Source organism: Coregonus clupeaformis, unplaced genomic scaffold, assembly GCF_020615455.1.
Source record: "Coregonus clupeaformis isolate EN_2021a unplaced genomic scaffold, ASM2061545v1 scaf0100, whole genome shotgun sequence".
Taxonomy (NCBI): Eukaryota; Metazoa; Chordata; class Actinopteri; order Salmoniformes; family Salmonidae; genus Coregonus; species Coregonus clupeaformis.
The window spans coordinates 764,104-789,475 of NW_025533555.1; the positions used below are offsets into that span (position 1 = coordinate 764,104).

Sequence of the window (25,372 nt, forward strand, 5' to 3'; positions counted from 1 at the left end):
CTGGGTGCTGTAGATGTCCTGGAGTGATGTATTGGGCTCACGCACCACCCTCTGGAGAGCCCTGCAATCCGATTGGATGCTCTCAATTGTGCATCTGAAGTTCGTGAGGGTCTTAGGGCGGCACACAATTGGCCCAGCGTCGTCCAGGGTAGGGGAGGGAATGGCCGGCAGGGATGTAGCTCAGTTGATAGAGCATGGCGTTTGCAACGCCAGGGTTGTGGGTTCGTTTCCCGGGGGGGGCAGTATAAAAAAATATATATATATATATGTATTCACTAACTGTAAGTCGCTCTGGAAAAGAGCGTCTGCTAAATGACTAAAATGTAAATGTAAATGTAAAATGAATATGTCAGATCTATGTACTTTTGTATAACTAGCAGTACAGTAAATTCGAGACCATTGCGCTGCTCCACTGATAATAGCAGCACAGGTACTTGTAGTGATATGACTCAAGGGCTCAATTTCAAATAGGCCCTTCTTGATTTGAAAGCCTGAGCAAAACTGTGGAAGGGGCGGCGCACAACAATCCGACACTGATAGCGTCATCCGTCCTCACGTAATGAGGGGCTTGTGGCTATAAAGACAGCCTGCGCTCCATTTGAGCGTTTATTTTTTCCCGCAGTTGAGTAGTACCGCGGGGATATAACCAAGTTTTTTTTAAACTAAAGACAGGGATCAGTCAGGCTAGTGTGTACTTTTAGTTCGCTAACAATTCTGTTTAGCGTAATTGAAACTTCATAATGGCCGATAAGATGGATATGTCTCTAGACGACATCATCAAGCAGAACAGGCAGCAGAGAGGGGGCGCAGGAGGCCGTGGTGGTGGAAGAGGCCGTGGCCGGGGAGGCTCTGGCGGGGGCCGAGGTGGTGGTGTTGGCCGTGGAGCTGCCGGTGGAGGCTTTGGAGGCCGAGGTGGAGGATCGGGCCCCATGAGGAACCGACCGAACCTGAGCCGTGGCAGAGCAAGACCTACGCCATACAGCAGGGTATGAGAAAGTTAGAGGAATGAGCTGAGAAAAAGGAAAACGCCTGGTAACCTGAAAATGCCTGGGTGACGTCCTCTAATCTTCAGGCTTGCTAGCTGCCCCAATGCAATGGCTAGCTTGCTAGTCGAGAGGCATTTAGCTAGCTAACCGAGTTTCTCTCGAATTAACGAAGGGAAACCCTTTAAATTGCGGTTGATATGGAAATATAATGAATTACGTGTCCTTGTCCACCCCAACCAATGTATGTCACCACTTTTTGAGAAGAAGCTTTTGGAGCAGGTTAGCTAGTTACTAACTAGCTATATTGCTAACTCTGGATTAGCTGCTAACCTACAAGGCCCAGACGGCGCCATTTTGAATTCAGCATCTTCAATCAATGAAATATTTATTTCATGGTCTGTCGCTGTATCCTTCATCCCAGAAAGTCCCTTGTTGGATCACCGAACGGCACTGCATCGAAGAATATCGTTGCATTTGGATGATTTTTGTAGCAGAGGCAGCTTTTTGGGAGTTTCATCCTGCGCTCCTATCTGGTGGAGTCCTTTGTTTGGGAGTGGCTGGCGGGTTAACGCAATCCCCTTTGAGCGGCACCACCATATCAACAAAGAATGGTGTCCTTTATGGATGGAGCAGTTGACTTTTGCCCTCTTATTACATAGTTTTATCTTCACATTTCTACTAATGTGTTACTAGTCACAACAACCCAATCAAAATGGCGTGGTTTCAAAATGGACGCTCAGATGGTTGCCATCCATGTTCAGGCCAGGTAGTTGGCCTATTATGCTAGTTGTCTCTTTCAGAAAATGGACACTTAACCCATCAAAGCCAACTCATGGCTTTTAAAGAACAATTTAAGCAAATAACCACACCACTGGAGTCGACACTGATGCAAAGAACAACTACAGCGCCATATGGATGGATTACTTTCTTCAGCATACTACTCTCGCTGGGGATGGCCGCCTGGAGAGCCTTTGGTGGAGGCGCAGATGGCAAGAGCACAGTGGGCAACATTGTCAGCCTAGTTATCCAGTAAGGGGGTGGGAGCAGAGTGCAGATGGTAGCGATTAAATGTTGTGTACTGTTTGTTAATTGTTTGCAGTTAAATGTTAATCAAAATAGCCTCAACAGACGTCAATGCATACATTTCTTCACATTATTCTCTTATTGGGAATGTTTCATTTGTTACAAGTAGGGCCCATTTAGTTTGAGCTAAATGCTTTATGACCTGATAGCTTGGTCTAGTGGCTAGACTTGATATGTTGCCATGTGTCCTGTTTCTGCACTGGTTTACTTGTTTGTAGTAATGGGGTGGGCAGGGAATGCTGGGAATCTCCATGGTGGGTAGCTGTGTGCCAACCACCAGGCCCTGTTTGCTGTGTAGTCCCTGGTCTCCCCAGCACCCACCCAGCTGTGTGGACCAGTCTCTGTGATTGGCAGAGACAGGGGAGCCTGAAGTCAGCAGGTGCATTCTCTTTCATCTGTTGCAGCCCAAGCAGCTTCCTGATAAATGGCAACACGACATGTACAGCAATCATGGCTTCAATGCCAGTGCTGGGGGCGGCGGGGGTGGCGCTGGTGTGGAAACCGGAGGGAAGCTTCTTGTCTCCAATCTCGACTTTGGCGTTTCAGACGCAGATATTCAGGTACATCTTATTTTCATTTTGACTTTGTTGAGTCTTTAGAAATTGCTTATTTGCCTTGGCTTAGCATTTCCAAAATTGCACTTGAAATCAATCACAATACATGGTTTATGTTCTCTCATTGCAGGAGCTCTTTGCGGAGTTTGGTACACTGAAGAAGGCAGCTGTTCACTACGACCGGTCGGGCAGGAGCTTAGGCACGGCAGACGTCCACTTTGAGCGGAAGGCAGATGCTCTGAAAGCTATGAAACAGTACAACGGTGTACCACTTGATGGTAGGTTTCTCAAGTGGCTTTGACAGTTGCCAAAAATACCAGCCACACACTGGAAGTAAATTAGCATGTCATTTGTACCTTGCTGAAACCGTCAACTGTTTGGTGCTGCTGAGTTTTCTTTCACCATGCTGACACTGTATCAAGTATTCAAGTTGCTGAAGGCTAAAACTAACCTGAATACTTTTTCTCTTGCAGGACGTCCCATGAACATACAACTTGTCACATCACAGATCGACACACAAAGACGACCACCCATGCAGGGGTAAGTGTTAAGATTTAACTGTTCCAAAACAACCTGAGCCAAATGATAAGTATCATGAATGGAAAGTGCTAATGTTCAGATGTTCAACAGTATGAACCGAGGAGGTGGTGGCATGAACAGGGGTCGTGGCGGTGTGTTCAGAGGGATGCAGAGAGGACGTGGAGCAGGTCGTGGTGGTGGTGGAGGAGGCAGGGGCCGAGGTGGCCGCGGGGGAAGCGCCAAGCCACTTTCCGCTGAAGAGCTGGATGCCCAGCTAGATGCCTACAATGCCAGGGTGAGTCGTGGTTTGAAAAGGGTTATGAAGTGTCGTAGGGGGTTTAAAAAACGTTTGTCTGCCAACGTGTATAGCGTTGGAAATTAATGACGGGAGTGATACTGCCCATAGTATCATGCGTCTTATCTGATGTTTCCTCTACCCACCCCAGATGGAAACCAGCTAAGAGCCTAGGTGAATCCTCCAGGCTGCATTACTCTCCAGGCTGAACACGAGGACAGTCGCAGTTGTTACAGCGTTGAAGATGCGGGGCATTTTACACTTGGATGTCTTCTGATGTGATTTACATTTGTGTATCAATCCTTTTAAATGCTGCGATGTGTTTTTTACCAGTTTTTGTTTTTTTGAAAAAAATATTGGTTTTGACTGTAGGTTTAAGGGGGTGGGTGGGGCTTTCCCTGTTGCTCTGATTCCTTTCCCCGTAGATCATTGTAATAAACCCTGCAGTACATATTAACCATACTCTGACTCTGACTGCTTTGTTTTTGTCACATGCACATGTACAGAGAAATGCCTTACATTGTTGGGAAGGGCCTGCAAGTAAGCATTTCACTGTTAGTCTACACCTGTTTACAAATTAAAATTGGAATAATCTTTCCCAACAATGCAGTAATCAATATTGGTAGTACAACAAAGGCATGAGAAATAAGAACACAAAGGTAAGCTTTCTACAGGGTTAGTGCCAATACCATATTTACAATGTGCAGGGAATGGGATACTAGGGGTAGATGTGTATAGGGGTAAGGTGATTAGGCATCAGGATATATGATAAACAGTAGCAGCAGCGTATAAGTGCGTGTGTTTATTTATTATGGATCCCCATTAGCAAAATTAAGGCAGTTCATACAATATTTAAAAACATTACAATACATTCACAGATTTCACAACACTGCCCTCAGGCCCCTACTCCACCACATCTACAGTACAAGAATCTGTGCGCATGTTGTGTGTATGCATGTCTGCTCCTATGTATATGTTGCTTCAGTTTCTGCTGTTCCATAAAATATATATTTTTTAAATCTAATTTTACTACTTGCATCAGTTACTTGATGTAGAATAGAGTGCAATGTAGTCATGGCTCTATGTAGTACTGTGCGCCTCCCATAGTCTGTTCTGGACTTGGGGACTGTGAAGAGACCTCTGGTGGCATGTCTTGCGTGGGTGACTGAGCTGTGCGCCAGTAGCTCAAACAGACAGCTCGGTGCACCCAACATATAAACACAAGTAGTGATGAAGTCATCTCTCCTCCACTTTGAGCCAGGAGAGATCGACATGCATATTATTCATATTAGCTCTGTGTACATCCAAGGGCCAGCCGTGTTGCCCTGTTCTGAGCCAACTGCAATTTTCCTAAGTCCTTTTTTGTGGTGCCTGACCACACGACTGAACAGTAGTCCAGGTGTGACAACTAGGACCTGCCTTGTTGATAGTGCTGTGAAGGTAGAGCAGCGCTTAATGGACATACTTCTCCCCATTTTAGCTACTGTTGTATCAATACGTTTTGACCATGACAGTTTACAATCCAGGGTTACTCCAAGCAGTTTAGTCACCTCAATTTCCACATGATTTATTACAAGATTTAGTTGAGGTTTAGTGAATGATTTGTCCCAAATACAATGCTTTTAGTTTTAGAAATATTTAGAACTAACTTATTCCTTGCCACCCACTCAAACTAACTGCAACTCTTTGTTAAGTGTTGCAGTCATTTCAGTCGCTGTAGTAGCTGACGTATAGTGTTGAGTCATCCACATACAGTGGGTAGAACAAGTATTTGATACACTGCCGATTTTGCAGGTTTTCCTACTTACAAAGCATGTAGAGGTCTGTAATTTTTATCATAGGTACACTTCAACTGTGAGAGACGGAATCTAAAACAAAAATCCAGAAAATCACGTATGATTTTTAAGTAATACATTTGCATTTTATTGCATGACATAGGTATTTGATCACCTACCAACCAGTAAGAATTCCGGCTCTCACAGACCTGTTAGTTTTTCTTTATGAAGCCCTCCTGTTCTCCACTCATTACCTGTATTAACTGCACCTGTTTGAACTCGTTACCTGCATAAAACAAAAATGTATGCACGCATGACTGTAAGTCGCTTTGGATAAAAGCGTCTGCTAAATGGCATATTATTATATTATAAAAGACACCTGTCCACACACTCAATCAAACAGACTCCAACCTCTCCACAATGGCCAAGACTAGAGAGCTGTGTAAGGACATCAGGAATAAAATTGTAGACCTGCACAAGGCTGGGATGGGCTACAGGACAATAGGCAAGCAGCTTGGTGAGAAGGCAACAACTGTTGGCGCAATTATTAGAAAATGGAAGAAGTTCAAGATGACGGTCAATCACCCTCGGTCTGGGGCTCCATGCAAGATCTCACCTCGTGGGGCATCAATGATCATGAGGAAGGTGAGGGATCAGCCCAGAACTACACGGCAGGACCTGGTCAATGACCTGAAGAGAGCTGGGACCACAGTCTCAAAGAAAACCATTAGTAACACACTACGCTGTCATGGATTAAAATCCTGCAGCGCACGCAAGGTCCCCCTGCTCAAGCCAGCGCATGTCCAGGCCCGTCTGAAGTTTGCCAATGACCATCTGGATGATCCAGAGGAGGAATGGGAGAAGGTCATGTGGTCTGATGAGACAAAAATTTAGCTTTTTGGTCTAAACTCCACTCGCCGTGTTTGGAGGAAGAAGAAGGATGAGTACAACCCCAAGAACACCATCCCAACCGTGAAGCATGGAGGTGGAAACATCATTCTTTGGGGATGCTTTTCTGCAAAGGGGACAGGACGACTGCACCGTATTGAGGGGAGGATGGATGGGGCCATGTATCGCGAGATCTTGGCCAACAACAACCTTCCTTCAGTAAGAGCATTGAAGATGGGTCGTGGCTGGGTCTTCCAGCATGACATCGATCCGAAACACACAGCCAGGGCAACTAAGGAGTGGCTCCGTAAGAAGCATCTCAAGGTCCTGGAGTGGCTTAGCCAGTCTCCAGACCTGAACCCAATAGAAAATCTTTGGAGGGAGCTGAAAGTCTGTATTGCCCAGCGACAGCCCCGAAACCTGAAGGATCTGGAGAAGGTCTGTATGGAGGAGTGGGCCAAAATCCCTGCTGCAGTGTGTGCAAACTTGGTCAAGACCTACAGGAAACATATGATCTCTGTAATTGCAAACAAAGGTTTCTGTACCAAATATTAAGTTCTGCTTTTCTGATGTATCAAATACTTATGTCATGCAATAAAATGCAAATTAAGTACTTAAAAATCATACAATGTGATTTTCTGGATTTTTGATATGATAAAAACTATGATAAAAATTACAGACCTCTACATGGTTTGTAAGTAGGAAAACCTGCAAAATCGGCAGTGTATCAAATACTTATTCTCCCCACTGTACATAGACACTCTGGCTTTACTCAAAGCCAGTGGCATGTCATTAGTAAAGATTGAAAAAAGTAATGGGCCTAGACAGCTGCCCTGGGGAATTCCTGATTCTACCTGGATTATGTTGGAGAGGCTTCCATTAAATAACACCCTCTGTGTTCTGTTAGACAGGTAACTCTGTATCCACAATATAGCAGGTGGAGTAAAGCCATAACATAAGTTTTTCCAGCAGCAGACTGATCGATAATGTCAAAAGCCGCACTGAAGTCTAACAAAACAGCCCTCAAAATCTTTTTATCATCAATTTCTCTCAGCCAATTATCAGTCATTTGTGTAAGTGCTGTGCTTGTTGAATGTCCTCTATAAGCATGCTGAAAGTTGTCCATTTGTTTACTGTAAAATAGCATTGTATCTGGTCAAACACCATTTTTTCCAATAGTTTATTAAGGGTTGGTAACGTGCTAATTGGTCGGCTATTTGAGCCAGTAAAGGGGGCTTTACTATTTTTAGGTAGTGGAATTATTTTTGCTTCCCTCCAAGCCTGGGGGCACACACATTTTAGTAGGCTTAAATTGAAAATATGGCAAATAGGAGTGGCAATATCGTCCGCTATTATCCTCAGTAATTTCCCATCCAATTTGTCAGACCCCAGTGGCTTGTCAGTGTTGATAGACCATTTTTCACCTCTTCCACACTCACTTTACGGAATTCAAAATTACAATGCTTGTCTTTCATAATTTGGTCAGATATACTTGGATGTGTAGTGTCAGCAATTGTTGATGGCATGTTATGCCTAAATTTGCTAGTCTTGCCAATGAAAAAATCATTAAAGTAGTTGGCAATATCAGTTGGTTTTGTGGTGAATGAGCCATCTAATTCAATGGATGATGGAGCTGAGTTTGCCTTTTTTTGCTCCAAAGCTTTTTACGATAATTCTTTGTAATTTATCCTTGTTTCATAGTGTTGTTTCTTCTTCTTTTTATTCAGTTTAGTCACATGATTTCTCAATTTGCAATACGTTTGCCAATTGTTTGTGCAGCCAAAATTATTTGCCATTCCTTTTGCCTCATCCCTATCAACCATACAATTTTTCAATTCCTCATCAATCCAAGGGGATTTAACCGTTTTTTTGTTGTTGTCATTTTCTTAATGGGTGCATGCTTATTAGTAACTGGAATAAGCAATTTCATAAATGTGTCAAGTGCAGTGTCTGTTTGCTGCTCATTACACACCATGGACCAACATATATTATTTACATCAACAACATAGGAATCACTACAATGATGACCTCTTATACACAATATTAGGCCCAGTAACCTAGATATGGTTACTATATTGTGATCACTACATCCAATGGATTTGGATACTGCTTTCAAACAAATCTCTGCAGCATTAGTAAAGATATGTTACATACATGTTGATGATTTAATTCCTGTACTGTTTGTAACTACCCTGGTAGGTTGACTGATAACCTGAACCAGGTTGCAGGCACTGGTTACAGTTTGAAGTTTTCTCTTGAGTGGGCAGCCTGATGAAAGCCAGTCAATATTTAAATCACCCAGAAAGTACACCTCTCTATTGATATCACATACATTATCAAGCATTTCACACATGTTATCCAGATACTGACTGAGTGTGTGAGCAAGTAGTGTGCATAGACAAAAAAATAAAGAGCCAGTGTAGCCATCTTGTTAGCGATTTAGCATTCTTATGGCTTTAATGGCCCATGCCAAATCTTGAGTTTTGCAGTACCAAATGTCTTCCTGGTTCCAAACATTGTAGTGTCTAACACAGCCGGACACTGATCAAATAAAGGAGGGCGACTACTTGAATGTCTGAGGTTGGCATGCAGATCTTAGCTGAAGTACAATGAACACTGCACCCAACCGTGCACTAGGACATGGGAAACTTTCTGAAAATATTTCTTGCCATATATGGCGACGTAAAAGAACCTGTCAATTTGCTAGAATTCGACCAACTTTGTCGCAAATGTGTCCTATTTGATTTGCAAGCTGCTGCATGTCTCCCAGATCCAAAGGATGTATGAAAATGAATGACCGCATTACCTAGGCTAAACCACTAGATGTCCGCATAGTCCATTGAGTGTAAACATTGCTTTGCTTAAACTACTTTGTCAATTTTGCAATCTGTCCATTACTGATGTGTTTAAAACACATGTTGGTCTGTTACTCCGTGTACTTGATTAGCTAAGCAAAGTCATCCCTGTCGCGTCTGAGCTTTCAAATGGCGTGATTGGCTGCGCATTTTTTTATGTATTAAGGTAATTGCGCTAATTTACTAAACGTGTATTCTATTCTACAAATACATTTTCGAGTTTATAGTAGCGAGCAGTTACCTGCCTAGTGCACATGATACCAGGCTGCTGTCACTGAGCGCCCGCCTACATTCGGACTACCTCTGTAGTGTGCGTCAATATTCCCGGAAGCGTGCTGTGCGTTGGACTTGAGCTGCTCCCTCTTCGCCATTTAGTGGCGCGTACTCCAGCGTAGCAGCAGCATAACGGTAAGGTCCGAGCAAATGTTTTATGAACTTTTCAAACAGTTTGTCTGTATTGAATTTAAGCTTCAACGTTGATAGCTGTTTTGTACGTCAATTTGTGGTAGTTCACATTCGCGAGCTCTGGTTACTTTTGCAATTTGTTACAAGCAAACTAGCAACATGATGGCTAGCTTCAATCGACTACGGTAGACCACTCATCTTAATTGTGACGCAGATCAGGAACTGTTGTCACTTTGTTTGCTTTGTGGTTGTTGTCAGTTTTATTAATTTAATTATACAGTGATAAGTCATCTCTGTCCATGGAGTTAGGCTATTCTTGTGAGTACCCACTAAGTTGATCTCTGATTTGATCCTGTTGACTAAGCAAGTCATTAAATGAATTGCAAAACAACCCTATTCAAGAGCAAATAAGTAACTTTTTTTTTAAATCAGACGCAATGAATGGGTATGCATAGGCTAACTTATCATCTCGTGAAAGTTGCTCACATTTTGTAAGTTGCCACTTCCTGGAATGCTAGTTCATTGTCCGCGATGATTCATTAATTGAACATGTTTTTCTTCAACTTTACTAAAGGAAATGAGAATCCTGTAAATTGGTACAAATATTATTTATAACCCCTCTCTGAAAGTGAGTTTGATGATACAGATGTGTATTTAAAATAGGTCTAAATTCGGATTTGACTGACGGACCCAGGATGACTCACCAACTAACTGGCACACTTGACATAATTCAACTTTTAAGCCCAGTCAGCCTATCTGTTAGGACGTGTGTGTAATATATGGCATACAAACGTGCATATTTTCTGAAAATCATTAGGCCCAGTAACCCGATAGACTGGCCGTGACATGCTTGCAAAACTGCGAGGGCTGGCTTTTTCCGAATGTGATACCTCCCTTTCCTTCCTGTTTCTGACGAATGGCGCGGTAGATTTCTAGTTCCTTCTGTTGTAGAGTAGGCCCAGGCCAGGGCAAGTCTTAGGTCTTCACCAAACTTAACTTTTTCCTCCTAGTATTATTTATTTACAGGTAGTTCACTCACTGTAAGTAAAACGATTTACAATATCTGTAAGGTAAAGCAAACATACTCACATTTCGACATACTAAACTGCTCCAATTGTTGCGCTTATCGCCCTACATCAGAACACTACAGCATCTGCTGGATGTTAAGCAGCTCAAAGGTCCCCTAGCCTTGTTATTGTTAACTCAACAAGCTTACAATGTTCTATGCTACAGGAATAAAAACAATAACTCTACATATTAATATGTATCTTTCCAGAGGTCCAGGGGCATGTAATGTTGACTTAATTGATGTACACTCGGAGCCAAATAGCGTCTTCATATTTTCAGCCTTAGGGCGTCACTAGGCTGTGTAATTCAGTTCATGTGGCGTTTTGTATTGCCTTGTCAGTTAGTGGCAATTGAGAGAGGCGATGTATTGATCCATAGGGATACTGTGGGCATCTATGACCCCTTTACCACTATCCAATCAATGGTAGCTCACCACTGCAACTACCATTGCTTTCTCATCCGGAATGCTGTTTTTCTACGGGCTTTTTTTGTTGTGAATAGGACTAGACATTTGAAATCCCTGATGTGATGTTTTTCAGTACACCTAATCAACAATAATTGGTTTCATGTTTTCTATGCTATGTTATTTAATAGGACTTTTTAGAGAATTTTCCAGCCTTTGGATTGACATGTAAGTTTTAACTTCTCATTCGTCAACCACATGCCTTGGACATTACTCCACATGATTCCAGGAACCAATCTTAACCTGGTTTTTGATCATCTTAAAAGCGAGCAAGCTTCCATCTCTCTCCCAGCTGATTTCTAACCACCATTAAAGGGTAGGCTACATTGCTGTGGCTAATCGCTACGCTTCTCTCTCCTTGCCTCTACTTCCCTGTCACTCTGCATTAAGGGAGGGGATCTGGCTGGGGAAATTGTAGTAAACCAAAGGAGATTAAATTCAGGGCTGAGCAGAGCACCATCTGATGGCCTACAATATTTAGCACACAGTGGACATAAAGACAACTCTCCACAATTGATGTATGGAGGCATTTAATGACGCCTCCCACACATTCCTCCCACTCCTATGGCCTGTCCTGACAAGAACCAGGCCTGATGGTGACTCCTTTTCTCTCAGAGCCAGTTGGCTATCTGTCCTCTTTCTGCCTTTAAGTGGCACGTCAGTCCCGTCTGTTTTTGCTCCAACTCGCAAGGGACTAGAAACGAGGACACTGGCCAGCATCTCCACACATACAGCAGTGTTAAAGATTAGCTCTTCTCTTCTGCTGTTCCTCCTCATTGTACTGCAGCTTAGCCTGAACAACAGACCAGAAGCCCCCCAGGGGATATCAGCCTTCACATACACCTCATTCAAAAGGAAATGGCTTCCCTTCATGCTGGATATGTCCTTATTTAGTCATTGTTGTCATCCACCAGAGGGGAAACTTTACACTGTGCATACTTTTAGTTTTTTGTTGCAGATGTTGAGATGTTCTTCTGACCACATGACTAGTACCATCAAGTTTACCACCCATCATCAGGTCATTGCTCTGTCAATGACACCACACTAAAAAGCCCAACTGAATGGAGCCACCATACAACAGTAGGCTTATTACTGTCCATAGTGGCTGCTGATGCCTTGCTGTTGCCAAGGGAGGCAGACATAATCCGGGCATGTGTCGCTACTCGCTAGGCCCCCCCACCGTGCAGGGAGAGAGCCTTGACCTTTCAGCTGGCACCTTGGCACTCCCATTCACTCTTGGCTTCCTGCTGCGTCTATACAGAGTGATTTCTCAGACCGGTTATTTTTAATGCTCAGACCGTATATGTTCTAGTTTTCCCCCTTGAGGTAGAATATATTTTTCTCTTTCATCTGATGCTTCCTCAAGTTTGGCTCCTCTCTGCTCTGTTTATTAATGTCTCACTCTGTGGAAATGAGTGCCTACTGCATTGCATTAGCTCTGCCAGGAGTTCCTGGCTGCAATCCTCCTTCCTGAAGGCACTGTTCTGCATTTAGTGCTTCATCCTCTGCTTTGTGCAGCAGCCCAGCGTGTGTCCATTGACATTACATCAAGCCAGCTTTGCTTCCCTGAATACCTGCTAACAAATCAAGACTGCAATGGGGATATCGTCAGGAGGAGAAAGGCTTACAGGTGAAGTAAAGGGGATCATTTAGAAGTCTTTTGCATTACGATGTGTGTTTAAGTACAGTCCAACATGGTGTGGTTAAACACTGCTCTCTTCTCTAACTAGCGGATGTGAGTCATGTTTTTGGCAGAACAAGAAGGAAACATACAATCATAGCAGACAAAAGTGCTGCAGAGCACAAGGAAGTCAAGCACTGGTGAATGGCACAGAAGTCTAGAAGGACGTCACATAGCTACATCACAAGGACACATGAAACAGGGCGTCCTGTGGTGAGGAAAGGGAGAAATGCAAAAGTTCACTCTCAGAGCTAGGCCTATGGGAGGGAGCGAGACAGAACAGAGAGGATCAAACTAGCCATAGATGTTCTGTGTGTGACATCAGCAGTCAGGATAAAAATAGTATCCAGGCTGCTTGCCAAATCTAAGGTTGGTACAGCACAATGTTCCTGGAGGTGGTTGTGTCAGTGATTAGGTAGGTTTATCAGAGGCCTGACGTTGGTGTTAGGCCCAATTAATGATGACGTAATCCGTGATTTCTCAATCCCTTCCTCTCTAGTGCTGACTGCCATGTCTCCTCCCCCTCTGTGTTTTAAAGCTAATTGTAGATTTTGGACAATGCCAGCTGTACTCTATTGCAGAACACACTTGGGCGGTCACTTTTTTTACCCCGCCTGAGAACTGGGACATGGCTGAGACACTAGATTGTAGTAAATGCTATGTTTTTTAAAATGTATTTAGCATTTGTAATGTATCGTGTCATCTATTAAAATTCCATTCAAATTGCTGTCAGCCTTGTGCTGTCCCTTTCCTGTACTCTTCCCTGTGAAATGTCAAAGGTGAAGTCCTATGAGAGTACACAGTGAATGGGTTAGTTAGACGATTAGAAAAAGTGGACAGCTATGTGACCTTTACTACAGAGGAATGATTTATGAGCTGGCAATTTCATGGAGAAACCCTTTCTTGTTAGTCTTTTTTTGGCTTAAGATCAGGTTTCTGACAAAGATCTTTGGAGTTAAGAAAACTAAAATAACTTTTGAAGGAAAAGAGGAACTTAACGTTTTGTCTTTGAGTTCCTGTCAGTTTCCCCTCTAACTCTGACCTGTGCTGAACTGCTTTATGTTTGTGTCCTGCTTACAGAAAGCCTCCTCCACCAACCACAATGTCTTTAGCCATTTTCATCACCTCAGGAGGCGTATCTCGCCCTTGTTGAATTTGGTAATGAAGACCCTTGAATCTCTAGAGGACACCAATGAGGTTTGTCAGTGGAATCCTCTTGATGTGTCACCACTGACACCCCCAAACTATTCCCCTTCACTATCCCCCAATGCCTTATTAGCAGTAATCGCTGTCCCAATAATCTTACTGCTCTAATTGTAGCTAAGGAACAGCCCTAATCTGGGTGTCAGCTACTCTAGAAACCAGAGTGTTTGGATGACTGTGTTCCTGAGCCTGATCAAATGGGGATAATCCTCCAATTAAAGCTAGTGGTATTCAGCTGCCAATGGTAAGAACCAGTGAGAGGGGTTCAATGTTGACGCATGAGCCAATCAGTACCTGTATTTATACCTCAGTTATACCAAAACACGTCACTAGCAGCGACAAGCGAAACAAGGCCTATTTATTTCTGTAGTCAGTCAGTATTGGTGCCGTGTCAGCTGGTGGAAAAATGTTTATTGGGACTCATGTTATTGTTGAAACTAGGCCTAATCTATTTCATTGAGCTCAATGGACCTCTAATTGACCCAATCATCAATTTCGTGCTTAGTGAAGATCGCATATGAATCATTATCTTGACGTGGTAGGTCAAGCCAGACTCTGCAAGCCAAACTGTGTTGAGAATGAGATGGCTGCCAACTATTGAACAGTGTTTATAGTCTACTTGTTTGCCTCTGGGCATTAGGCAGTCATGCCAAGCAATGGCCAAACTGATAAACGTGTGTGACTGAAGTGGGTCACTGCTCGGGTGGTGCCTCAAATCCGTTGTAACTTTCTACTAAAATGTGTATTGTCATGATAATTGTTGCATTGTACTATTTTTAACTCTAGCCACCCATCCTAGTACTCCCAACAGTATGCTTGTTTTTCACACTCTTGTTTGTCACTCTTTCCTGATCTCACCCCCTCTCTTTATTGATCCACTAATTCTGAAGCACACATCCCCTCCAGCTGTAGCTGCTTGACCCCGCACCAGGTCAGTCATGAGGGACTGTGCTGTGGTGTGCGTAAGCAGCAGAGAAATATGGCACTCCTAAAGTATGTCCCTCTCATTTATCACGACACCACTCCTCCACCCCTTCCCCTTGGGGGACAGCTCAGTATGCAGCGGCAGTCCACCAAGGCTCAGGACTGGATCTAGGCTAGCACATGAGAAGGAGAGACTGCCAAATTAATAGAGATTACGTGAGAAAGATGGCACAATATCCCTGAATCTGGTCCCATCCTCCCACTTCTAACAACAAGTCCCTCTCACTATTTATCCACACACATTTGCAAAGCTGAGCTGCCAAAACACACTACTGCTAGCAGAACAGGAATTTCTGCTTTAATGGGAATGTGGAGAGGCCCTGTTTGGGAAATTTTTTGCAATGTGCTCCCTGTTCCTGCTTGGCGCAGGTCCATCTGTGTATGCCAGGCGCTATGCAAAACAGAGAGTTACAGAGCGAGGAGGGGGTGGAACTCTGGTTAGTGTGGTGAGAGGTTTGAAAGCCTGGCAGGAGCCTTGTTTGCAGTGGTGTGATTTTATTTTTAATTTTTATGTACTGTTGCTGGGATTGCGTGTTGTGTTATGTCACCGCGATAATATCGGCATCTGTGTTCAACATCTGGAGCCTTGCTCATGACACAACATCAATGTTGAACTTCTCTTTGCAGTGAGTGTTTCTGTGTAGCCCAATAATAACATTGGTGTGATGGAAAGTCGTTTTATCAGCATCTTTCACACATTGCTCTTCCCCCGAGGTGTTCTACATGGCTTTTTAGAGCACAGGCCTGTTTTGTTATGGAATGTTTTTCTACTATTGTTATGGGCCTAAGGTTTCTCTCAATATACTGGAATGTATGAGCTACTACGGTCCTAGAACAAGTATGTTTCAAACTCTACTACTGCATGAGCATGACAGTGTGTGATATATAGCATAGCATAGCCTAGGCTTCCTGTCTCATTGTTGGTTAGGTGGTTTCCTGTGAACTGACTGACATCCACAAACATACTGGCATTGTTCTGTATTGTCAGTGAAGGTCTACCTGCACCCTTTGTCAAAGTAGTAATCTTACCCTTGCCATTTTCTGTTTTACAATTCGTCAGAGATACTCAATGTTGCTCAGTTAATTGATTGTAATACACTTGTGTATTACGGCGTAATTACACAGTGCTACAGCAGAGGCCAAGTTGATTTGCTTTGTTGTCATGTAATTTGGGCCAGCTGGTGTCTGTTCCCCAGTAACACATTGAGTCAATGGATTTAGTCTCTCAGTTGAAATTCCACTTAACAAAGTACAGTAAGCTGATAAAAGCACTAGAAGTAGCCTTGACCTGCCCTGTCGGTGCACAGTTTAAGATTTTTACCCAGAGAAGGAATAGGCCTATCATTTATTGCTGTTGGGAGAAATTGGTCTGTGGTAAAGTGTGCCTTAAAGTATTAGAGATACAGTACTGTAGTAAATCACTAATGTATCAGTGGAAAATGCAGCATTGCATTGATTCCATCAAGCTGAACCGCTACCACTAAGGACTCTACACTGCTGACTGTCTGTGGTGTGTACAGGGATACAGAGAGGCGCTCTGTGCCAATCACTCACAATACCACAAGAGGAACAAGGAAGCCAGTCTGCAGGAAGGAAGACAGAAGTGTTATGAAATCACCTCGGTATAGCAGAGGTATTACACTAGCTAGACATATACACTACCGTTCAAAAGTTTGGGGTCACTTAGAAATGTCATTGTTTTCGAAAGAAAAGCAAAAAAAGTGTCCATTACAATAACATCAAATTGATCGGAAATACAGTGTAGACATTGTTAATGTTGTAAATGGCTATTGTAGCTGGACATTTTATGGAATATCTACATAGGCATACAGAGGCCCATTATCAGCAACCATCAGTCCTGTGTTCCAATGGCACGTTGTGTTTGCTAATCCAAGTTTTTTTAATGGACAAAAAATTGCTTTGCTTTCAAAGAAAATATTTCTAAGTGACCCCAAACTTTTGAACGGTAGTGTACATTTAGACATGTATGCTAGACCTAGGCCTCTATTTTACTACAGCACTTAACTGGCAGGTAGCCTAGCGCAGTGGTTCCCAAACTGTGGGGCAAGGGGTCGTTAGGTGGGGCGCGGGTGTACCCAAAATTGGGTAGTGCATCATCAGTTTTCCTCTTGTCATGTCAGTCATTGTATACCTTAGAGCTATTTATAACTTGTCAAATGTCCAAAGATCAACTGCACCATGTCAGCTAAAGTTTTTTTAGCTAGGTTTTTTAGCACATAGATTTTGTTGTAATGTTTGAGTAAACGATGAATGAATAAACATTAGACATGGAAAAATGGGGGGGGGGGCAGGCAGGATGTTCCCCAATGTTGGAAGCCTGAGTGTAAAAAAGGGAACCCCTGGCCTAGTGGTTAAGAGCGTTGGGCCAGTAACCGAAAGGTCGCTGGCAAGGTGGATAAATCTGCCGTTCTGGCCTTGAGCATGGCAGTTAACCCCCAAAAACAACTGCTCCCCGGATGCCGATGACGGGGATGTCGATTTTAAGGATTAAGGCAGCCCCCCGCACATCTCTGATTCGGAGGGGTTGGGTTAAATGTGGAAGACACATTTCGATTGAATGCATTAATTTGTGCAACTGACTAGGTTTTCCCTTCCCTATCTGGGGGAAAGGTTGATTTCAACACTCCCAACAGCTCTCTCCTCACGACCCACACCACTCTGGCAAGAGGACCCTTCCCCTAATATCATTGTCCTGATTCCTGCGTAGCATCACTCTCCCCAGACCCTAATTGATGTTGACTTGTAATGCAGTGCTGCTCCCCACATTAGCATGTTATCTTCTTGATCCACAGAAGCCTGACTGTAGCTCACTAAAGCGTGGTAGAGGAGGGAGAGGGTTTGAGTTGAGATAAAGATCTACATTTCGACCCCCCAGCCCTCCGTGGTCCAATGTAGTCCGAGTCAGGCCCAGAGCCCTTTATCTCTATAGGCTCTATAGACGCATCACTTCCGCATTGGCCTAAGGAAGCTTGGGCATTTCCGGTTACCGGAAAAAAACATTAGACAGTGACAGTAGACCGTTATGATGGCAGAGATGAAGTTTACAAGGTGTTTGCTGGAGTTGCCTAAAGTATCTGTTAATGATATACGGAGGGTCGTCCGGACATCCAGTACGACACCACGTAGCAAACTGGATAAAGGCTTCAAATTTTACGTTTCTTATTTTCTTTGCAACTTTGAAGGTAATATGCTAACGCTAGCTAGCCTGAGCTAAAAGCCTTGCTTTGGTGTTTTAAGTCATGACTCCGTCCTGCTTCAGGTTAATCATGCTTTTAAATAAAGTTTAATCATGTGTATATGATGCTTTTTATGAAAGAATCAGGTAAAAACAGGGCTACAAATGGGATCTCTAGAAACTAAAGCCACCACACCAGCTGAGAGTAGGTCTAGATTAAGTGACACGTTCAAAGTTCTGTTGAACTTGTTCAAGGTTCCGTTCAACACGTTTTACTCGTTTAATGTTACCACAGCTTTGATTGCCATTGCTAAGAGAACACTTTAGAACTTTAGTGGTTTTCACGACAACAGTGGTAGCCTAATACAGACCAGGGTAGCTGAGTGGGAATTGCCATGCTTTGTTGTTGGGTCTGTTGTAAACAAATTGGAGTTTGGTTTGAAATGTAAACAATAACGAGATTACTACTTTTTCCTGACTTGATGACTGCAATGATAGTAACATATTCCACTCAGCTATTCTTCACACTGCTGATGTTCTACTCAAAACTGTCCTGTCATCTTTTACTTCTTTCTTTATAAACATATGGCCCAACTTCCTTGCTTTTGTACTTGATGTTTCTACTTTTCAAGAGGAATTCGGAGCAAAACCTTCACTCTACTGTTGTTATTGGTACTAGGCTACAATGTTGCACCACTCACCTACTGCTCTGCCAATACTGTTTGAAGGTAGGTAAATGGCACAAGACAATAGGTAAGTGGTGGGAGACAGTATAGCCAAGTGGTGCAAGACAGGATGAAAGTGATGCAGAAAGCACAAAAGTGACACGAGACAGTAGATAAGTTGCTTACACCAGTAAAAAGTAGAAAGAACAAGTTTTGCTCCTACTCCTGCTGCTGTAGACCCTCGTCTTTCAAAACCCATTAAATTATGCTTCTGTGTATTTCAGATGACATTGCGTGATTCACAGCCAGTTGTGCTTGTTAAAAGCTGCTGTTCCTGTGTGGCTGGGTGTGGGATATGCAATCATTTGGTTGCATTACTATATCAGACTGCCCATTACTCTGAATGTGGCATGTCTGTCATCCCTCCTGTACTTTCGTGCACTGAAACAGAGCAGAAGTGGCATAAACCACGAACAATGGTTTTGTATCATTTCAATACCAAACAGTTGTGTCACATGCATACTAGCATCTCTCCTAATACCATCTCATAAATAAATAGGGAGTGAAGCCAGGACCTGTGGATGCCATGGTTGTAGTGAAGCCCAAACCAGATGCTACTCCGGCAAGCGGAATTAGGTATGCAGAGTCCAATTAAATAGGCAGACTACAATGTGTTGCGAAATAGTAAATAAAGTAACAGAAGAATTGCATCTGGGAGACACTGTACATTGCGGCACACAGCAGTGATGGCTGGAAGAGCTGTCATCCCGTTTTTGAAAGGACACTTTCTTACGTTTACACGTCATCGTGTTATAAGTCAAGACGAAGTATTACATTAACATAAACATTAAGATAAACAACAACGAAAATTAACCGTTTCGGATGTTTTTGACGACAAGCATTCAATGCTAGCATACTGTAGCACAGCATTCTACGATAACCGTGTAAGCCTGTGCATATCGCCTATAGAAAGCTCTGGTCAGGCTCAGTCACATGTCCTGGCTCTGTGTGTGATTGGATATTGTTTCACAGCAGCAATAAGGCTGCTGAGGTCAAAGTGCAATGAGAGAAGTGAAAAATTATTCCTTTAGATGTACATTTTCTAGCAACATGTTATTACTTGTGAAAGTGACAAACTGACACGTTTTCATTTTTGCCAAAAACAACTTTGATTTGACGGCCTGCACATGCGACCGCTAGACCTGATGACGTGTTTCTGAGCATGAGCTTAGCTAGCCAACATCGCCATGACATCGCCTACAAGTGTGATCTGGGATTTTTATTGGTTCATACTAAACCATCTTTGCTGCTACCATCTTTCAAACTCTGGCCCTGCTTGAATAGTTCGAAAATAAAACATCCTTACCTCCTCCCTCCTTTGTAGTAATAACCAATCTCACATGATTCATTGGATAGTAGCATGTGAGGTCTCTACTACACATCTTTTACCAATTCTGTCATTTCAGACCAGTGATTTACCTTAAGTCCAGGTACTGTAGGGAGGACCAATATTTCACCCTGACAAAGTATTCAGGGAGTACGCTCAAGTGTGCTGTTTTTAATCTTGTCCTCCTGCGATGTAACTTAATAAAGGCTTTTACGTTTTTCGGTAAGACAGTGCCTTGGAGGGCTTTTTCAAGTGTTTTGTGCTCACTACGCAACAACAGTGTTTTAGTGTTTTGCCTTGCAGTTAGTTGATGTATTTTCAACGTATTGGACCAGGCCTCCTGACCTGTGTGTGTGTCTCCCTCTCTCTCTCTCAGTAGACTATGGCAGAGCAGGATCCCACCCCGGAACAGCTGGCGGCCATCGCAGCGGCCAACGAGGAGGCGGAGGGCGGGGTCAACTACAAGCCCCCTGCCCAGAAGAGTCTGCAGGAGATCCAGGAGCTGGACAAGGACGACGAGAGTCTGCGCAAGTACAAAGAGGCCCTGCTGGGGAACGCCGCCGCAGCTGCAGGTTGGTGTTGCTGCTCCAACTACACACGTTGTAGAGACATACAGACACACGCTGCAGATGCACTCATGCAATTTGGACACAACAGCCCCCTCTCTCTCTCGACCTGATAAACAAACAGACCCACATGCACATCTCGTGCAACTATCTCTTTGTTTATTTTCTTATAATTCCCTCCTACCTACTTTTCAAGTCTTTCAGCAGGCTTTCTTTTCAGGGATTTAATTGAATGAGTTTGCACATCCCATAAGAGAGGGAGGAAGAGGGCAATAGGCTGGCAGTCTTGGTGCTCAGTGGGTACAGCATTGACAGAGTTAGCCCCCCTCAGACGGGTCAGGAGCTGACACCTGCAACAGTCTGTGAGCTAGATACAGGCTGGCTAGATACAGGCTGCTGACTGGAAAGGAGGCCACGCCGCCTGGGCTTTTGTTAGAGCTGCGGTATCAAAGACTGAGATGATCGTTGGTAGAAATATTTTCACATTCTTTTATGTCTGATACTCACTTCCATCCGTTGCAAATGTCATTATCCACATTTGAACTGTTCTTCATGAACTGCTGTAGCTCTCTGCTTCAGTCTATTGACTTAACTCCCTAGAGTTGATTGACGCACCAGTGCGTCAATTTAAGTAACATAACAAAAAAATCCACATCAAAATCAGTCAATTTAAGGTAGAGATATCAGTTTTGTTTTGCATTAGGATGCGTCTCAATCCACCGCATCAGGCAGTGTCGCACTTCCGCATCTGAAAGGTGGCAGAGCTAAAGCAGTGTTTGTCAGACCATGAGAAATCCCGAAAATCGGTCTTCTTGCGTAAACGTCCGTAGCGTCGGAACAGTTTGACTTGCAAACTATTATGACCACTCTATGGAAAGGGGAGCTTCTCACAAACACGACGGTGGTCTCCATTTTGTGTCACGTGACTCGTCTGAATGTAACCGGTACCGGTAAAAAAAAAAAATAATTAAGTATGAAGGTAGTTTTGTGTCTACCCAAAAAAAGGGGTTAAATATGTTAAAAAATATATATTTATATTTCCAGAGTAAAAAAAAAAAAGATGACTTAGGACATACACTTTAAAACCTTGTTTCTTATGATTTTGTTTTTGACTGTCCTTTTTGCCATTTATGAATGTGTTATTCAATGTGTTTCTATGGGCTTTAGTAGTAAAGACCAAAATCAATATTCTATCAACATTTGTTCATATTTGGTCCTAAAATTCAAAATCAAAAAACGAAATGATCAATAGTATGACTATCTTAAGCCCCTCCCCCAACATCTTAGACTCTAAAGAATTAAACGTGCACTGCTTATAATAGTCCATTTTGTTTGTGTAGATCATTAACTATTTTATTTTATACTTTGCTTTGTTTTTTCCCATTGTCCTAGTAGACCCAAACGCTCCCAATGTCCAGGTGACACGCTTGACCCTGATGTGTGAGACGGCGCCACTGCCCCTGACCCTTGACCTACAGGGTGAGTAGAGCAGCAGAGTGGCTGTAGTATGAGTGGTATTTGGAGGGAGTGTTTCTGAATACACTGAGGTGCACTTTTTGAGGAAAGGCTGGCCATATTGAAAGACTTCTAATGTGTTTTAGTGTGAAAAGAAGCCTTTGTAGTGAGTACATGTAATATTTTCCATATGAATGTTTGAGTGGAACTAAAGCTTACCATTGGGGAGACGAGACATTGCCTCATAGCAGCCGCAACACCTGGCCAGCTATGGTTTACAAACATACGTTTTCCAGTCAACATATTAGGCAAATTCCATGTGCCATTTGAAATGGATTGGTTCATTATTTGAGTTAATGAGGCATTTATTCTGCTGGTTTGAGACACTTCTGTCCTCATATGGCCTGTAGAGCCAACTACAGGGAAGAAACCAAGGCCATAGAGCTGAAGTCACATACAGGGAAGCGCCATCTAGTGGACACTAATAGCAGGCTACAGCCCTGTTGGAATACTTGCCTTTGTGCCTTGCATTTTTAAAGACGCTGAATCACTGATCTGATGCCTTTCACCTATCCAGTCTAACACGATTACTTCCAGGGAAGAACTTTGCACATTGCACGTATTGGAACAGGGTTATAGACTCCTCTCCTGCATTCACTCTGCCTGAGGGTCTCTGACGTTCTCTTTCTGTGGTCTGGCTGCCTCTTTCCCTCTGCTCAACCCCCTCAGGAGACCTGGAATCCTTTAAGAAACAGTCCTTTGTCCTGAAGGAAGGCGTGGAGTACAGGATAAAGATCAGCTTCAAGGTAAATGAATGAGCCTGGCCTTTTTCACCAACGTGTTGTCTGTCTGTTTATCCAATCAAACTAACATGACCAGTGTCAGCCTGGCCACTAACAAGCTATTTTGGACATTGAAATTCAATTGTAAGCAGAATACACACCATGTCCTATCATGAAAGGGCTGCTGTCTTATCCGAAGGGTGGATGTGGAAAGAGGATGTGACCTCATCACTGACTGTTGTCTCTGTCTGCAGGTCAACAAGGAGATTGTGTCGGGACTGAAGTATGCCCAGCAGACCTACAGGAAAGGAGTCAAGGGTAAGTTCTGCCGTTTCATTGTCTTGCTCTGTCTACTGTGAGGATTTGAGAAGCCCGGATAAGGTTAAGCAATATAGTGTACCTTCCATCTAGAGGACAACGTGGGGATATGACCATGTTGCTTATACTTTATCCAATTATCTCATATCTATAACAAGTGCATTGGAGACAGGGGTTAGGGGTGTATCTGGGATTGGATGTTGGAGTGGCCTGGTCAACTCAGGTGACTGTATTCACTCATGCACACAGTAATTAGGTGAAGTTAGATGACGCAGAAAGGTGGCCTGTTTTTATCAACAGAGGCAACTTTGAAAAATACATCTAAGCCCCTCTCGTTCCTTTCTCCCTCATTTCTCTTCTCTCTCTCTCTCTCATTCATCTCTCTGTGTAGTTGACAAGTCAGACTACATGGTGGGGAGCTACGGGCCGCGGCCGGCAGAGTATGAGTTCCTGACCCCTCTGGAGGAGGCCCCTAAAGGCATGCTGGCCCGCGGCACCTACAACATCAAGTCCAAGTTCACTGATGATGATAAGCACGACCACCTCTCCTGGGAGTGGAACCTCAACATCAAGAAAGAGTGGAAAGACTGAGTCCCCGTCAACTTCATTCTTCCCCATCCCCTCTTCTGTTCATCCCTCAGTCTTATTCCCCCACCATTATTTTGAATTAATAATTGTGATAAGTAATTAAGGCAAATTGCTCTCGTCCACCCCAATCCCTGCTGTAGTTTAATTCCAATCACTTTGTCATGCCATTCCCCCCACACGCACTCCTTGTGATGCTGAGTATTGAATATGTGGAGAAAGCAAACCATGTGCACAATCATGAATTTGTGTTTGTTAGTTTGTATATAAATATTTTTTTTAAATAATGAAAAGAACGATAGATTGATCTGTTAATGCTCTTCATATGGATGTCATTGGTAATCAGCTGTGTGAATTCCTCAACCCTTCCCCCTTCATCCCGTCTTCTGTCTTACATTCCTTTTTACCCCCCTTCCTTCCGATTGTTTTATACGACCATGATCTGCCTTGTAATGCATTTTAAAGGGGGTGTTGCTGTGTGTTAAAGGCTGTTGTAGGCCCATACTGTACTCTTTGTTGATGTTGCCCTCTGTCAGTGGAAAGCCTTTGAGCAGATTATATGTACCAGAGTCCACACAATTTTGTTTATTCTGGAACTGGTGTGAATGCCTAATGGTTAAGAGGCGGCATCAACAGCACTTACCGCCAGTCCACCAGAGGCACTGTGACCCCCTGCTGAAGGTGCAAGTGTGCCTCTCCCTGATCAGGGTTTTGACCTCCCTACCTAGTTCATTCAGCAGCCATGTGGCCTTAAAGAGGATTCCTGTAGAACTAACGATGAAGGAAATGATCACTAAGAGCCATTTGCCTTTAGAACAGAACTGTCAGATTCTTACGAGAACCTCCAACAGGGTTTGAGTAAAAGAGTATTAGGCTAAATGTGCAGGTGCTAACATGATCAGACAGACCATTGAGATGATTGTACCTTCTTTCCAGATTAGCCAGTAGAAGTAGACCATGAAAGTGAACAGCGGCCATCTCTGCTCCCTTCCCTCCTCACCATGTCAGGTGGTCTCAATGTGGACCACCTTCAGTGCCGTTTGCTGACATGAATGTGTTTGATATAAAGAACCTGGTTTTGTTAAGGAGCACATTTTTTCTTAGTTGTCATCAAATGCCCTCTAAGCAGACCTCGAGGCCTTCCAGTCACTAACTCCATTACTGTAGTGTCTCATATGGGGCCTTGTGGGCAGAGAGGAATGTCACACAAGGGTTGTTAATCCGCTCACCTCAAGTATGAATCGACTCCAGGATTACCAAAACTGGCTGTGCCTCTAGCCTTTACAACCACAAGCTGCTCTCTGCTAAGGTCTGTTGACTTTCAGAATGGGTGCTCAACATCAAATAGTTGAACTTTGACCCTGTGTATAGACTCCTGGACCTGATGTTTTAGGTCAGGTCTAACTTGTACACAGACCCAGAGTTTCAAGTAGAACGAGAACGGCCAAGACCTTTTACTACTACTACATAACCTTGTTATTTTTGTACACTCCATTTTTCAACGTCATAACCTGTGATGTAGGGCTTTGTTTGGTTTCACTGGTTCAGTATGCTTCATTGGATCATTTTCAGTATGGTTTTGATTCTTTGTAACTACTCCTCTATGCCACCTGGAGATTACTGTTCACCTGTGTCACATTAAAGTATTCAGACTGGAGG

At 43.4% G+C, this 25,372-nt stretch overlaps 2 protein-coding genes across 4 annotated transcripts; both read left to right on the plus strand.

Annotated features, from left to right (window-relative positions):
- The first annotated feature begins 596 nt into the window (after nucleotides 1-596).
- alyref (Aly/REF export factor) lies at nucleotides 597-3,899 on the plus strand. Its single transcript, XM_041863624.1, has 6 exons — nucleotides 597-986; nucleotides 2,474-2,629; nucleotides 2,754-2,901; nucleotides 3,097-3,163; nucleotides 3,254-3,437; nucleotides 3,589-3,899. The coding sequence occupies exons 1-6, from the start codon at nucleotides 741-743 to the stop codon at nucleotides 3,601-3,603; spliced, it is 816 nt and encodes a 271-aa protein (XP_041719558.1). The 5' UTR covers nucleotides 597-740; the 3' UTR covers nucleotides 3,604-3,899.
- A 5,357-nt stretch (nucleotides 3,900-9,256) lies between these two features.
- On the plus strand, nucleotides 9,257-25,370 carry LOC121551093 (rho GDP-dissociation inhibitor 1-like). Of its 3 annotated transcripts, none has more exons than XM_041863628.1 (6): nucleotides 9,257-9,363; nucleotides 20,384-20,579; nucleotides 21,966-22,052; nucleotides 22,758-22,834; nucleotides 23,065-23,128; nucleotides 23,520-25,370. In XM_041863628.1, the coding sequence occupies exons 2-6, from the start codon at nucleotides 20,390-20,392 to the stop codon at nucleotides 23,717-23,719; spliced, it is 618 nt and encodes a 205-aa protein (XP_041719562.1). In that variant the 5' UTR covers nucleotides 9,257-9,363; nucleotides 20,384-20,389; the 3' UTR covers nucleotides 23,720-25,370. The 3 variants fall into 3 exon arrangements, with proteins under 3 accessions (XP_041719562.1, XP_041719564.1, XP_041719563.1); XM_041863630.1 differs by having other exon boundaries at nucleotides 21,969-22,052; XM_041863629.1 differs by having other exon boundaries at nucleotides 9,264-9,363; nucleotides 20,387-20,579.
- The last annotated feature ends 2 nt before the right edge of the window (nucleotides 25,371-25,372 follow it).

Excerpts from the sequence above, each read along its gene's own strand:
- LOC121551093 (XM_041863628.1), top strand. The coding sequence starts at position 20,390 with ATGGCAGAGCAGGATCCCACCCCGGAACAGCTGGCGGCCATCGCAGCG. Across the intron at positions 22,053-22,757 it reads CCTGACCCTTGACCTACAGG|GAGACCTGGAATCCTTTAAG; the intron begins GTGAGTAGAGCA and ends CAACCCCCTCAG. Across the intron at positions 22,835-23,064 it reads GGATAAAGATCAGCTTCAAG|GTCAACAAGGAGATTGTGTC; the intron begins GTAAATGAATGA and ends CTCTGTCTGCAG.
- alyref (XM_041863624.1), top strand. The coding sequence starts at position 741 with ATGGCCGATAAGATGGATATGTCTCTAGACGACATCATCAAGCAGAAC. Across the intron at positions 2,630-2,753 it reads TTTCAGACGCAGATATTCAG|GAGCTCTTTGCGGAGTTTGG; the intron begins GTACATCTTATT and ends CTCTCATTGCAG. Across the intron at positions 3,164-3,253 it reads AGACGACCACCCATGCAGGG|TATGAACCGAGGAGGTGGTG; the intron begins GTAAGTGTTAAG and ends GATGTTCAACAG.